We start from the raw sequence: 14,031 nt of genomic DNA on the forward strand, positions 1-14,031 counted from the left end.
CCGAAGAAAGAGGGCCGTATCCAAAGATCTTGTGAAGCCACCGCTTCTAGTATGATAGTGCAACCTTTCACGTGCCCCTTGTACTACCCCTGCCAAGCAAATGGACACTTCTTCACTTCCAGTGCATACAATCTATGCCGCCAAGCATTTTCGGAAAGGCTCTATTCACATTGATCGCCAACAACGAGTTTGTATCTGCGGCATTTGGCTCTCTCACGCACTCAGGGCCAACACACTGCCACCACGACAGAACTTGTACATTGATTTGAGACATGTGGACTCACTCACACGGACGTACTCATCCACAAGATCATTGGGAAATTCATATGCAAGGATACGAATAGCCATAGTGCATTTCTGATAAGAAGAGAAGTCAACCTTGCCAAGAATATGATTGAATACTCGTCCCCACTCTTCACGGAACGCGTGTGAACCTTGCCAAGAATATGACAAAGAGCTTGTGGTTGCTGCAATGGTCGTCAATGGCCACATTGCTCGGTGGTGGCCTAGGTTCAGGGGGTCAATCTCGGGCCATGCTCCAGCGTTGAACCATAATAGGCAGAGTGATCATGCCCTGCTCTATGCCGATTACTTTAAGGATTCCCCGCTCTTCAAACCCCATCTTTTCCGGCGCCGCTTCCGGATGGCGAGGCATGTATTCAATCATATTCGAAAGGGAGTGGTCGCATATGATTATTACTTTGAGTGCAAGGAGATGGACAGCGGCAGGTGGCCTTGCAGAGTGAGGCGAATGGTGTTGGGGCCAATGGGCGTCGCCGGCGACCATGGTTTATCTGGTACCAGAGGCGGCAAACAAAGCCCACAAACGCCAGCAAGAACTCCTAAAAGCGGGTCCGGGGGAGGGGGATTTGTGTGGATGCGTAGGGGCTTGTGCGGCCAACCTGCACCGCACGGAGCAGCCAGAAAATGGGCGGCGGCGGGGGAGCCGCGTAGGGAAGGGGAAAAGGGGAATGCTTTCTCGACAGGTGAGCCAGAGGGAGGACAAAGGAAGCACCCGAGTCCATGCCTTGTCCGTTTCAGCGCAACACGGTTTAAATTTAGACCGGAAATGAGTGAACGGCGGGAAAAAAAAGACATCCGTCCGTTTACAGAGACGCGTGTTAAACGCGGCCGGACTAAATTGTGTCGCGTGTTGGAGTTGGAGTTGGCATTAGATAGCCGTGTTTTTCGTTTGTCCCTTTGGTGCAGGAATAGCAGATATCCCAATACACAACCGCCTCATCAACGTATCCGCACGTTACACTGTCGCCAGCCGTCCATGCTTTTCTTCTACCCTGCGTAGATTTGGTAGTATACAGTGTAGCCAAAAAGAGTCGTTGCAGAACAATAAAACCCATTTAACCGCGGTAGAAACTCCCCGCGGCATTTTAAAATCCAGGCCCGGATTTACCATGTCGTTCTCATTCAATGCCAAGAGGATCATCATGGGGCACTCTGACAGGCATCCCATGCCGAATTTAAAACACGCATTTACTTTGCCCACCAGTATCCCAGCCTCACCCGCAGCCCCAACCCGCCCCCTCACCCCTCCCTGACGCGCCGACCGGCCCCCCGCGGCCCCACCCAGCAGCCACACCCAGAAAAGCAGCCCATCGGTGCCTCCAAAGTCCCAACCCCGCAGCCAGCCGCGGTCGCTGTCGCCACCCCCTGCCCCCGGATCCCACCACCGGTTTCGTGCCGCGGTTGCTCACATCACACCACACCACGCACGGCCGCTTCCCTCCCCGCTCTGAGCTCGCGTGCGTACCCAACCGGGGAAATTTCGGGCGCCATCCAGGGGCGGAAGGGTCATTTCCCCTGGTCCCATTAATTAAGTCCACACGAGCCGCAGCCCCACTCCCCACGCCGCCTTCGCTAGCGGACGAGCCCGCCCTCCCCAAACTGCCCCTCTCACCGTCGCCTCCAAAACCACCTCCGCCTTCCTCCTCACTCAGGCCCCTCCGCTCAGCCCCGCACCGCGCCGATGGCCGATTCGCCGAACCCTAGCCCCGGGGACCTCCCCTCGGCCGCCGGGAGCTCGCCCGAGAAGCCGTATCCCGCGGATCGACGCGTCGCGGCGCTCGCCGGCGCGGGCGCGAGGTACAAGGCCATGTCCCCCGCGCGGCTGCCGATCTCGCGCGAGCCCTGCCTCACCATCCCCGCCGGCTTCAGCCCCTCCGCCCTCCTAGACTCCCCGGTGCTCCTCACTAACTTCAAGGTGATTGCCGCCTCCCTGTACTGTACCTATCGCCTCTGGCCTCCTGTTACTACTTGTTACCGCGGGATCTGCCGGTTGTACGGCGTCCGTGTCATGCTGAGGTCAATTTGAGCTGGGGAAAAGGAGGGATTCCGATGCGCATTAGCTCCGCGCTCTAGTTTATGAGACAATTGCGCCGGGGAATTGGCTCGTGGCCTCGGAATAACGCGCTTTCCCTGTGCGCTTTCGCATTTCCGGCCATGCCATGAAGCTTCTGGAACTTCCTTTTCTGCGGGCGTTCTTCGTGATATGTTTGTTTTCCCTCCGTTTCTTCTTTTGGAGCGTCCCCGCGCCGTCTACTTGCTGTGGAGTGAGGTGGATGCTGTTGCTTGTGCGTCTGCAGGGAATTATTCTGTTAGTTATGCACACACTTGGGGGCTACGAGAACAAATCATCATTTGACATTCCTTCTACGGGGGCTCTGTAGGGCCTTATCTAAGGAAACGCCCCCTCGGCTCTGGCCGGTTATACTGGTGGTGTGCTAAGAGATGGTGCTCGTTCATAAGGAAATCACCAAGTAATTGTGGTCGGGTTGACCATTTGGTTGTTATTCTTCCTCGGGATTGATTGTAGAAGTGGTATTTGTTTACCTGAGTCCTCTTGCTGGCAGCGTACAGACTGAAATAGCCCTTGCTTGCTGGGCCTAGTCACTTGCAGCATCATTTTTACTTTCTTTGTCTTGCTCTGTTGTTCTTGCCGGCCTTCTTCTTCTTCATGTTTCCTCTTTCAAGCATAGGAGAAAATGATTGATAAACTTGTTACTTTTAAGGAAAAATATTTATTAAGGTGGCATTTATTTCAGAGGGCGAGGTACTTCATATATGCAATCTGCAGGCTATAGTAAAGAAAAATATTTATTAAAGTGACATTTATTTCAGAGGGCGATGTACTTCATATATGCAATTTGCAGCCTATAGTGTTGTTGTACTTTCTTTTTTGCGTTCACAAGTAAAGTATTCAGATGTCTTAAAGCGTGGTAGACATCGAAAATAGTTAACAAAAATTTCTTTCAGGTTGAACCTTCACCAACAACTGGTAGTCTGAGCATGGCTGCAATCATGCACAAGAGTGCTCATCCAGACATACTGCCTTCGCCACGGGATAAGTCTATTCGAGCCCATGAAGATGGGGGTTCTAGGGATTTTGAATTCAAGCCTCATCTGAATTCGTCTTCTCAATCACTGGTACACAACCTTTAATTTTCTTTTCTCTGTGTCCCATAGAGATTAATGTACTTTATCTTGCAGAACATCAAAAGAAAATTTAAGCATTTTGTTTCTATACGACCCCACAAATATATCTGGCCTTTATTGTGCATATTATAACCATAATCCGGCTAGGTTCTTGAATTGTTGCATAATTCATCATCTTGCCTATCATTTGTAAATGTTTGTACGAACTTACCTATTTTATTCTGATCTTTTTTGGAGGGTAGGAAGGTAACACTATCCCAGATGCATGGCAAATCTCAGTATAGAACTCATTAACTCAATGTCCATATGTAGCATTACGTCTTTCACATGTACTGGAGAAGTTTCTTTAAATAGTAGAGTTTGAAGAAAGCACTTTGAATGACAGTTTGGGGAGAAACTATGGTACATATGTAGTTAGATCTATCTGTGCTTGCTATGTTAGTCACATTCTTTCTTAATTCCTGTTGACTTGTTTTTGCATATTTTGTTTTGCATCGCGTAACATTTGTAATGCTCATATTTTGGACTGCAGGCTCCTGCTATGAGTGATCTAAAAAAACACAAGCATTCTATGCAAAATCAGAGTATGAATCCCAGCTCATCATCTAGCAATATGGTGAATGAAAACAGACCTCCCTGTTCACGCGAGTCAAGTCTTACAGTGAATGTAAGTGCTCCGAACCAACCTGTTGGAATGGTTGGTTTGACTGACAACATGCCTGCTGAAGTTGGTACATCTGAGCCGCAGCAGATGAATAGTTCTGACAATGCCATGCAAGAGCCGCAGTCTGAAAATGTTGCTGACAAGTCAGCAGATGATGGCTACAACTGGCGCAAATATGGGCAGAAGCATGTCAAGGGAAGTGAAAACCCTAGAAGTTATTACAAGTGCACACATCCTAATTGTGAAGTAAAAAAGCTATTGGAGCGTGCGGTTGATGGTCTGATCACGGAAGTTGTCTATAAGGGGCGCCATAATCATCCTAAGCCCCAGCCTAATAGGAGGTTAGCTGGTGGTGCAGTTCCTTCGAACCAGGGTGAAGAACGATATGATGGTGCGGCAGCTGCTGATGGTGAGATGTTTGTCATGATTTCTTGGAAATACTGCATCAGGTCCCTATAGTTTGGAGCTTGGCATCCTGCATTCTTGTATCTAGTATGGAAATAAAAATGTATCGACATCTATGGTTGAATTTTAGGATCCCATTGCTGCTTTTCCCTCCTCTCGAGTAGCTTCCTATTTTTTATGAACTTAATATAGTAGTATTAAAAACCATTAGTTCAAAGTTGTAAAATTCTTGGAAATGATTCCCTTAAAGTTACAAAGCTCAAATTTAGTTCTCACTCCAATCTATATTAATTGTCGCTGATTTAGTACATATGAGTTTCCCTGAGTCGAACGTGGGCATCACAATAGATATATATTGACCAGTCCGTACACAAAAAGAGAGCTTGTGGTAGAAATGCTTTAATTTTCTTGTAGTCATTGTTTTGTCGCTATCTCAGACTTCTATTCTGTTTTGCAGATAAATCTTCCAATGCTCTTAGCAACCTTGCTAATCCGGTAAATTCGCCTGGCATGGTTGAGCCTGTTCCAGTTTCAGTTAGTGATGATGACATAGATGCTGGAGGTGGAAGACCCTACCCTGGGGATGATGCTACAGAGGAGGAGGATTTAGAGTTGAAACGCAGGTATGCTTGGTTTGGACTTGGTAAATTTACACTTTAAAGAATCATTCCTGTCAAGTGTCAAGTGCTAATCTTCTTGTCTACAACTATCAAATATGAAAACAGGAAAATGGAGTCTGCAGGTATTGATGCTGCTCTGATGGGTAAACCTAACCGTGAGCCCCGTGTTGTCGTTCAAACTGTAAGTGAGGTTGACATCTTGGATGATGGGTATCGTTGGCGGAAATATGGACAGAAAGTTGTCAAAGGAAACCCCAATCCACGGTAAGTACTTATTTTCTTCATTAGTTGCTTTTTATCCTTTTATTGTCTGGCTCTTGAGAAGATTGTCATTGTAATGGTAAATATCTATTCTGGCTAAGAACTTTTGCACTCTGTATTTTGCGACATGTCTATGCATAATTGTATTTTATATGCTTTCTCAGTCACGAGTCATGCATGTGTTGAGTTTTATCCCTAACATAAGAGAGCCTGTGATAAGATGATACTGGTTAAATGTAATATCTTAATAATAAATTTGTTGTAGAAGACTGATAGAAATGAAATAAAATGGCCATTGAACAAGTATTCTACTTCACACCTACGCTCAAGGTTTTATATGAATGAATAAGTGGACATCTGGTGAAGACATGTGGTAGATGAGGATGAAATATCTGTTACTTCACCTTTATCACTGATTCACTGTTGGTGATTACATGCGGATATGGAAGAATTCCTATTCCATACTACAATCAGCACATGTGTCTTGAAGGCCGCTCAAAGCTTGACCGCGTTTAGTCTGTCATATAGTTTTTACCATTCAGTTCTACCCCCTCCGTTCCAAAATACTTGTCGTGGCTTTAGTTCAAATTGAACTAAAACCACGACAAGTATTTTGGAACGGAGGGCGTATTATTTATGTGGGCGGGTACAGAGGTCCATTAGTTTTGTTATATGATGAGTTTTCCCCCTTCTGGTGAAGATCACATTTAAAGGCACATATGATATTGAGAATCATATAACATATAATGCAAAACAAAAACACACACATTTCATTTATGTCATGACACAAAATTATGTTGATGTATCATGTATACGCGTGTATACGATGAGCCCTGCAACACTATAATTAGCAGAGATAAAAAACTAGAAAGCAATGCTCCACTGTTAAATTATACTACCTCTGTAACTAAATATAAGACGTTGAACTGCAAAAACGTCTTATATTAAGTTACAGAGGTAGTACTATATAAAATATTATCCCTAAGCATACAAAGTGAAGGCAATTGATTGGCTGGTGTATGTTTTAGGAAGGGTGATATTTGGCCCGAAGTCCATATGTGCAGCCAGCTTATTTATGCATGGGGTGTAAGGCTTTAGAATAATCCCTTGCAGTTTGAGTTGCTAGCTAGTCAAAGACGCCCTTTCCATGAGGGAGGAAAGACAAGCTACATAAATATTTGGTTTGAAGCTAATGGTTGCGTAAGAATTGCTAGTGTTGAAAATGTATTTGTCATGCATTTGCTTTGCTGCCTAAGTTTTGACTTCAACTCCTGGTTCTTTTTTGGCCAAATATTCACGGGCATGACCAGAATTTTCGCAAACATTAGCAGTGGAAACTTTGACAACCAAACAGATTATACTGGTGTGCTTGCATGTATTTGTATGCCATGGCCTTTCACTACTCCCTCCGATCTGAATTAATTGACGCGGCCTCTATACAATGTAAAGGACATTGTATAGAGGCTGTGTCAATTAATTCGGATCGGAGGGATTACTTCATTTTGTAAGTGCGTTAAAATTGCAATGTTGTACGGATACACCGTGCCATATGAAATGCTATTCCCATGTATACCAAAGGGAGGCATTTAATTTGTAGTCCAGTTTTTTTAGCCCCTCGAGGGCTATATCCACCCATGCATCACCGTCCGATAGATGTGCTGTGATCTGTATGGCCATTGTGCTTGCAGATTGCTTTAACTTCGCGCATTTATTTATAGTTTGCTAATGAACACACCAATGGGATTTCGTACAGTTTACATGTCAGATCGGATCAACGCATCATCGGCTTTCCCTGCACCTCCTCCAAGAGGCAAATGAATTCATGGTCTGGGATAACTTTTGCACTAATTGACAAACAATTTTCTTGTCTAATAAATTATTCTGTTTGGATTACATGCACAACTGTCCCAAAACGTAAGCAGAATTAGAGTTAGCATTAATTGGTTGGGTCGTGCTGATCACACACGGAAACAAAGTGTAAGAGGTACCCATAATGCAGGTCCGAACTCCAAAAAGCTCACCTTGTAACATACTCGATCAAATGCAAATGGTGCCACAACTCCCACTTGTTCCAGTAAAAGAATGTGGCTCAGCAAGGATTCCTACAAGCGTAGATCTTTCACGAAGGATCGATGTTCTATATGTACTCATATACTTTTTTATTCTATTTTATTTATCTTATAAATTGGAGTTAGTGGTGATAGTGGTGAGTTCACTCCCACCACTCCAGCCCAATTTCTCTCATCCATCCAGGACCCATCAGGCAAAAAAAGAAAATGAATGATAAACAAAACAGTAATATAATGCAATTATGGACCCCACACCTCCTGCTACACATAGCTCAGTCAAACCAGCAAGCCACCGCCTTACTAATATTTTTTGAATGAGAAAATACTTTACAAGTGCACGAGCGTACACTTCTTTTTCCACTGCAACACAAGCCAGCCAGTCGCTGGCTGGCGCTCCCTCCTTCCCAATTCGTGTCCTCCGGCCTCCCAGTATCCATTTATAGTTTTGGTGTATTACCTTTTATGGTGTTATGCTTAGCAAGTGCATTGGTTGTTGTATACTGCTACTAATCTAATACTCCCTCTGCATAGTGATCTAAACGCTCTATATTTCTTTACAGAGGGAGTACAACTGTAACCATTTTTGTGGTTGCCTAATAACACACAGACATTATGCTAGTCCTCTATAACAAATAAGATGGGATCATTCGAATGCATATCTTCTTAAAAACAAAGCTATGAGCATTAAATGTTCCAGCCTTTTTCTTTTAGGACAGGTAGGCAGCAATTTTTCTAGTAAAAAAAGCAGTTCAACCACTGTGGTTAATCACTGCTACACTCATTCAACCTGACCACACGCTGGCAGCACCAAGTAATAATGAACCATAACATACAGCACCAAGTAATAATGAACCATAACATACAGCACCAAGTAATAATGAGCCACATGAGCATGCATTTTTTTTTTGTATGATAATTATGGGAGTCAGGCTTTTAAGGGCTTGATTGATTCTGGTGATTGATGTTTCGAAAAGTGAACCACATGGATCGCACCGCGACCTTAATTTGTATCACCTTGTGAATGGATTTGTATGTAGCTAGCAGCTACTCAGTTAGCTACTCAGTTTGTTATGTGAGCCATTGCACTCTTATATATTTGATTGCAGGAGTTACTACAAATGCACAAGCACAGGATGCCCTGTGAGGAAGCATGTTGAGAGAGCATCGCATGATCCTAAATCAGTGATAACAACGTATGAAGGAAAACATAACCATGAAGTCCCTGCTGCGAGGAATGCAACCCATGAGATGTCTGCACCTCCCATGAAGAATGTCGTGCATCAGATCAACAGCAATATGCCCAGCAGCATTGGGGGCATGATGAGAGCATGTGAAGCCAGGAACTTCACCAACCAATATTCTCAAGCGGCTGAAACCGACACCGTCAGTCTTGACCTTGGTGTTGGGATCAGCCCGAACCACAGCGACGCCACAAACCAAATGCAGTCTTCAGGTCCTGATCAGATGCAGTATCAGATGCAATCCATGGCTTCGATGTACGGCAACATGAGACATCCATCATCAATGGCAGTGCCAACGGTACAAGGAAACTCTGCTGGCCGCATGTATGGTTCCAGAGAAGAGAAAGGTAACGAAGGGTTTACTTTCAGAGCCACACCGATGGACCATTCAGCTAACCTATGCTATAGCGGTGCTGGGAACTTGGTCATGGGTCCATGAGAGGAATGATGAGAGTGTCTACAAATGCTTATAGCTCCATGAATCATATATTACAAACAATGCTTTTGTAACGACAATCTCTTCAGCAAGATTCTTAATTGTGTATCGGTTACAAGTCAGTTCAGCCGGAGGCAAGTAAGCTATAAGCTATACCTGGGGGACTGCAGCAAATGCGCATGTGTCTTTTTAAGTGCGGAAAAAAGCCCCTGCTGTATGTAGCGCTGCAGCCCTACATTCGTTGTACAGCGAACCTAATATGATTAATTAATTAGATTATGAGAATTTGGTTTTGTGAACTGTCTTATCTTCTGTACTGGAATATTGACATAAATATAGATCATGGTAATTTTCTTTTCCCGTTAAGACCACTGTTATTTATGGATGCTCGTACAACGATAGCTTAGTCTCTGTGCTTACATCTCAATCATTTTTGATTGGGTTTACTTTGTACTACTCGCTTACAAGTTCCAACCCTACAAAAAGGGCATGGACAACCAGAAGTGCACCAAGAAGCATGGGTGGTCGAAACCTCCTGAGAGTTATGTTAAATTGAATATTGTTGCTGCCTTCAGCCTTCAGGAAGAGATTGGTGCTACTGGAGTACTGATCAGAGATGACCGTGGGCATTTTGTTTTGCGGCGAGTAACAGTAGAATAGATCACGTAAATGCGGCACCTACTTCAAAAGCTAGAACTTTCAAGGATGGTCTAATCCTTGCAAGACAGGTTGGATGCGAGAATATCATAATTAATTCGGATGTATGGAAGTGGTTTAGGCTATGCATGTTTCTTCAACGACCAAATCTTCGGCAATTTACGAAGAGTGTGTGCTCTTAGCGAGGAATTTTTCTCAACGGGAGATCCTCCGACTATTATTTTGTATATCTAGCCTGGTGGATGATGTTACCATGTTCGAAAATTAATAAAATCGTCTTCCTCAAAAAACGAAAAAGAAATCTCCAAAGGCACCAATACCCATTATCTCAAATCATCTTTGGTTACGAGGCAGTGCTGATTGAGACATAATTAAATGCAATTACATTAAGATTAGACGGAAACATATACTGTAGCCCTCCAACTTGTACCACTACATCTCATCAGCCTTATTCAGGCCTAAGACCTAAGTTCGGCATTACAACAGCAGGTTACTTGGGAGCTATTCTTCTCCACAGCAGCAGCATCACCCTAGAGTCCAACAAAGCATGCATCTAGATTCGTCTACGAGCAGCGAGGTCACAAAGCAGCAACACCACAACACTAGTGCCATGCGGAGGAGACGACGAGGGGCTTGCTCTTCCAGCCGAGGTAGAGCGCCCCGTCCCTCTCGGCGAGCTTGTAGTTCTCCGAGTAGCTCTGCAGCAGCGTGCTGATGGTGGCGTTCACCAGCGAGCTGAGCGGCGACGGCCTGAAGCCGGCCATGGTGAGGCGCGCCTTCCACTTGCCGAACACCTCGTGCCGCTCCACCCGCTCCGCGCCCTCGCACGCGATCAGGTTCACCACCTCCCTCGCCAGGCAGTGCTGCTCCATGTTCACCCGCTCCCTGTCGTCCCTCGGCAGCGTCAGGTCGATGGACTCGAAGATGGCCGTGTAGTACTCCAGCGTCTCCGCGAACCTCTGCGGGAACGGCGCCGTGTTGGTGTTGGACTCCTGCTCCACCAGGGTCAGCACCCTAGGCCTCAGGCCCTTCACCAGCCGCAGGATCCGGTCCCGGTGGTTCGCCGTGCTCACCGTCTCGTCCGGGATGTGGTGCAGCTCCAGGGTGAAGTTCACCGTCAGAGCCTCCCCGGGGACGACCCCGAGGTGCCCCTCTTCCACCTCTTCGCCGGCCATGGCGACCGAGTGGAACTCAAATGGAACCTTGCAGAGCCCGGCAATGTGCGACAGCCTCCTCCCAACAAGGTCCAGCCCGCCGCCTCGCGCGTAGGCCGACACCGTGTCATCGATGCCGGTGATCCTCACGGTCGGCGGTCCACCGGGCCTGGCCGCGAGGGCCTGGAGGAGGGAGATCCACTGAGCTCCCTGAGCGATGTGGAAGTCGATTATGTGGATCCTGTCCTCCCCCTTGACGGCCTCAGCGATCGCGCCGTTGGCCGACATGTAGCCGAACTTGAAGTAGGGGCAGGCCTCGTAGAGGAAATGCATGTAGGAGAGCAGGTCGGAGCTCTTGGGCTCCTTGCACCTCAAGGCCTTGTAGATGGAGTGGCCGGAGGAGGCAAGCCTGGCCACCAGCCCTTCCACCATGTAGGCTCCCAGCCTCTCCAGCGGCGTGCCGGAGACCGAAACCATCTTCCTCAGCTCCGGCACCATCACATCCACCGCGTACATGTTCTTCTCCTCCACAGCTCTGGCGCAGGCAAGCAGCAGCTCCTTCAGGTCGCCCCTGGGAAAGTCCATCATCTGCGCCCACTTCTCCGGCTCCAGCGAAAGCTGCTTCGCCACGGAGCTCTCGAGGCTGTTAACTGTCTCTGCGTCCGGCCCAAGCATTTCAGCCTCAAGGTCCTTGAGCTTCTGCTTCAGGTCGTTCGGATCCTCGGTCGTCACAGTGACGCATGAAGCACTCACGGGAGACCCGTTGGTGGAGTCGGAGTGGCTGTCGTCGTGAGACGACGGGCTGCCGCTGCCGCTCCCGATGGACGGAGGAGTGAAGCTATGGCTGGAGGGCGAGTCATGCCTCATGCAGCCGGCTGCGGCCGAGGAGTCCAGAGTGTGCTTCATCTGAGCAACCTGGTTCTCATAGCTAGCGTCTGATGAGTGGGACTTGAGGCTGTAGTGATGCTGTGGCACAACATGGGTGTCTGGAGATGGCTGGTAAGGGCGGCAGGGATGCTGTGGGTTGTCGGAGTACTGGAACTGGAACTGCTTCGGGTTCTGCCTCTGCATGTTGCTGAAGGGGTGGATCATCCGGGAAGTTGGAGTGTCGGCCATCCTTGTTCGGTGAAGAATCTGACACACTAATCACTGCATGGATCTTCTAGCCAAGAAATCCAGGTGAAACGAAATCTGAAACAAGACAGTAATAAGACTGTAAGAAGAAAAGGGCACCGAGTTACTAACTCCAAAGGTAAAACTGGTAGCCAAGCATACACTTCCAGTAACAGAGATAGAACTGGTGTAATGTATACATGGAACTAAATACATACTGTATCCAAAGAAAGACATGCAAAAGTACAAGAACCTAACAATCACAAGCAACCATACTTTTACTAGTGATGAAAATAATACTAGAATTAGAAGATCACATACAAGGCATACACTATAAACAGACGATCAAGTTAGTCTGAAGAGAACACTTTCAGTAGCAGTCTAGCAGAGAACCAACTACTGGGAGGCATCCTACAGATAACAAGAAGCAAGTGAACGGATGAGCATGGTGTAGTGGTGCTGACCGAAGAAGATCGTCACGATTACATCGCCAAGCCTCCCAGCAAAGAAAAAACAGCCGTACTACTAAAGTAGGAGTATGACCTGAGCGCGCGCAAACAAAAGAGAGGCCTGTAGACGACTACAACGGGTCGTAAAGTAATCCCCACCTCATCACAATTTCCTACAGTACACCAAACCAGCTGCACGGGCAGTTTGACCCGCCCGTCCGTCGGCCCAACCAACCACACTCCCTTTCCCGTCCCGGCACAGGGACAGGATTAATTAACTGACATCCACTGAAATAAATATACAAGATCGCACGAGTCAATGGTCAAAAGCCCCTGGATCTGCTTGTTTTGGCAGGCACAAATCGTGAGGTCTAATCTACCACCAACCATTTGACGCGGTCTGAGGAAATTCCCCGTAGCTCGCAAGCATGGTCATGGCCTACTAGTAGTACCGAGGCCGTACGGGTGCTATGCGGCTACCGTCTACGCCGACTAGGCTTGCAAGCAAAATACGCCTACTGTCGCACAAAAAGTACTACGTACCCCAAAACAAACAAAGAAAAAAAACTACGGAAGCAGCTTCTTTCTCGCTTGCGCGACTGCCGATCTCACACGGAAATTAACGAGCTGAGCGTCGATTCACGGGAAACCACTGGTCGCGACCAAACATCAAGAGCGCCCTAGCTAACCGTGAGCCGGAACGAGCAAGGGCAGGTCATGGCCTAGCCTAGCATCTGCCTTCATTTTCTTCAAGCGCTCATGAAGCTCAAAACTGACCTAGCTTCCTTCCTAGCTGCTACAAAGAAGGCAGGCGAGAGCGGAGGAACGAGGAAGGGAAATACCTCTACGCAGGTAGCTCCGGCCGGTGGCGCTCCGTCGAACCCTTGAGCTGAAGTCGAGGCGAGGAGGATTCGTGCGGCGATGGCGAAAAGCTAGCGCCGGGGGAAGAGAGATCGCGAAGGGAGGGAGAGGGGAAGAGAAAGAGAAGCGAGGAGGTGGGTGTTGGTGGCTCTGGGGCTGTGGTGTGGGGAGTGCGATGTTGTTTCCTGTAGGGGGGGCTAGTGGATCCTCCGGGTGGCCGTTGCTATTTCTACCCGGGGCCGCGCGGGGACGCGTCGTCCGCGGTTTGTGCCGTCGTGAGGCGTGACGCGCGGGCGGGGTCGGGGTCGGGGCCCGGCCTGGGCGTTCAGACCGCGGCTGCGTGCGTGGCGCGCACCGTGCACGGGGATGGATCAAATATCTCAGCAGCGCCCCCACTGCTGCTCGCTCACCCGCACTCGTGCGTCGTGCGTCGAATACTTGACGCGCTTCGCGGCTGGACTGCGGACTGGATGGAGGTTGGACCGTGGGACTGCACGAGGCTCCAGCGCCAGGTATTTGCTTGCTTGCTCGGGAGTCGGGATAACTGTGCTGTGTGTGATGCGCCGGGATGACGACGGTATACTTGTCGTAGCGACTGTCGCCGTCGTCGTGCAAGGAGAGATCATCACGTGCTGCTGGGAGGGATTTGAC

The 14,031-nt window shown here is 48.0% G+C and overlaps 2 protein-coding genes across 2 annotated transcripts; one reads left to right on the forward strand and one right to left on the reverse strand.

Moving 5' to 3' along the window:
- Nucleotides 1–1,715: 1,715 nt before the first annotated feature.
- On the forward strand, nt 1,716–9,512 carry LOC109762092 (WRKY transcription factor SUSIBA2). The gene is made up of 6 exons (XM_020320912.4): nt 1,716–2,218; nt 3,271–3,441; nt 3,983–4,523; nt 4,977–5,142; nt 5,245–5,403; nt 8,576–9,512. The coding sequence occupies exons 1-6, from the start codon at nt 1,985–1,987 to the stop codon at nt 9,147–9,149; spliced, it is 1,845 nt and encodes a 614-aa protein (XP_020176501.1). The 5' UTR covers nt 1,716–1,984; the 3' UTR covers nt 9,150–9,512.
- A 614-nt stretch (nt 9,513–10,126) lies between these two features.
- On the reverse strand, nt 10,127–13,933 carry LOC109762090 (chitin-inducible gibberellin-responsive protein 2). The gene is made up of 2 exons (XM_020320910.4): nt 13,362–13,933; nt 10,127–12,148 (listed from the first exon to the last, which is right to left on the reverse strand). Exon 2 carries the CDS (start codon nt 12,071–12,073, stop codon nt 10,406–10,408), a length of 1,668 nt encoding a protein of 555 aa, XP_020176499.1. The 5' UTR covers nt 12,074–12,148; nt 13,362–13,933; the 3' UTR covers nt 10,127–10,405.
- Between the last annotated feature and the right edge of the window lie 98 nt (nt 13,934–14,031).

The sequence above is a fragment of the Aegilops tauschii genome, chromosome 2 (genome assembly GCF_002575655.3).
Source record: "Aegilops tauschii subsp. strangulata cultivar AL8/78 chromosome 2, Aet v6.0, whole genome shotgun sequence".
Taxonomy (NCBI): domain Eukaryota; kingdom Viridiplantae; phylum Streptophyta; class Magnoliopsida; order Poales; family Poaceae; genus Aegilops; species Aegilops tauschii.

Excerpts from the sequence above, each read along its gene's own strand:
- LOC109762090 (XM_020320910.4), bottom strand. The coding sequence starts at position 12,073 with ATGGCCGACACTCCAACTTCCCGGATGATCCACCCCTTCAGCAACATG.
- LOC109762092 (XM_020320912.4), top strand. The coding sequence starts at position 1,985 with ATGGCCGATTCGCCGAACCCTAGCCCCGGGGACCTCCCCTCGGCCGCC. Across the intron at positions 4,524-4,976 it reads TGGTGCGGCAGCTGCTGATG|ATAAATCTTCCAATGCTCTT; the intron begins GTGAGATGTTTG and ends TCTGTTTTGCAG. Across the intron at positions 5,404-8,575 it reads AAAGGAAACCCCAATCCACG|GAGTTACTACAAATGCACAA; the intron begins GTAAGTACTTAT and ends ATTTGATTGCAG.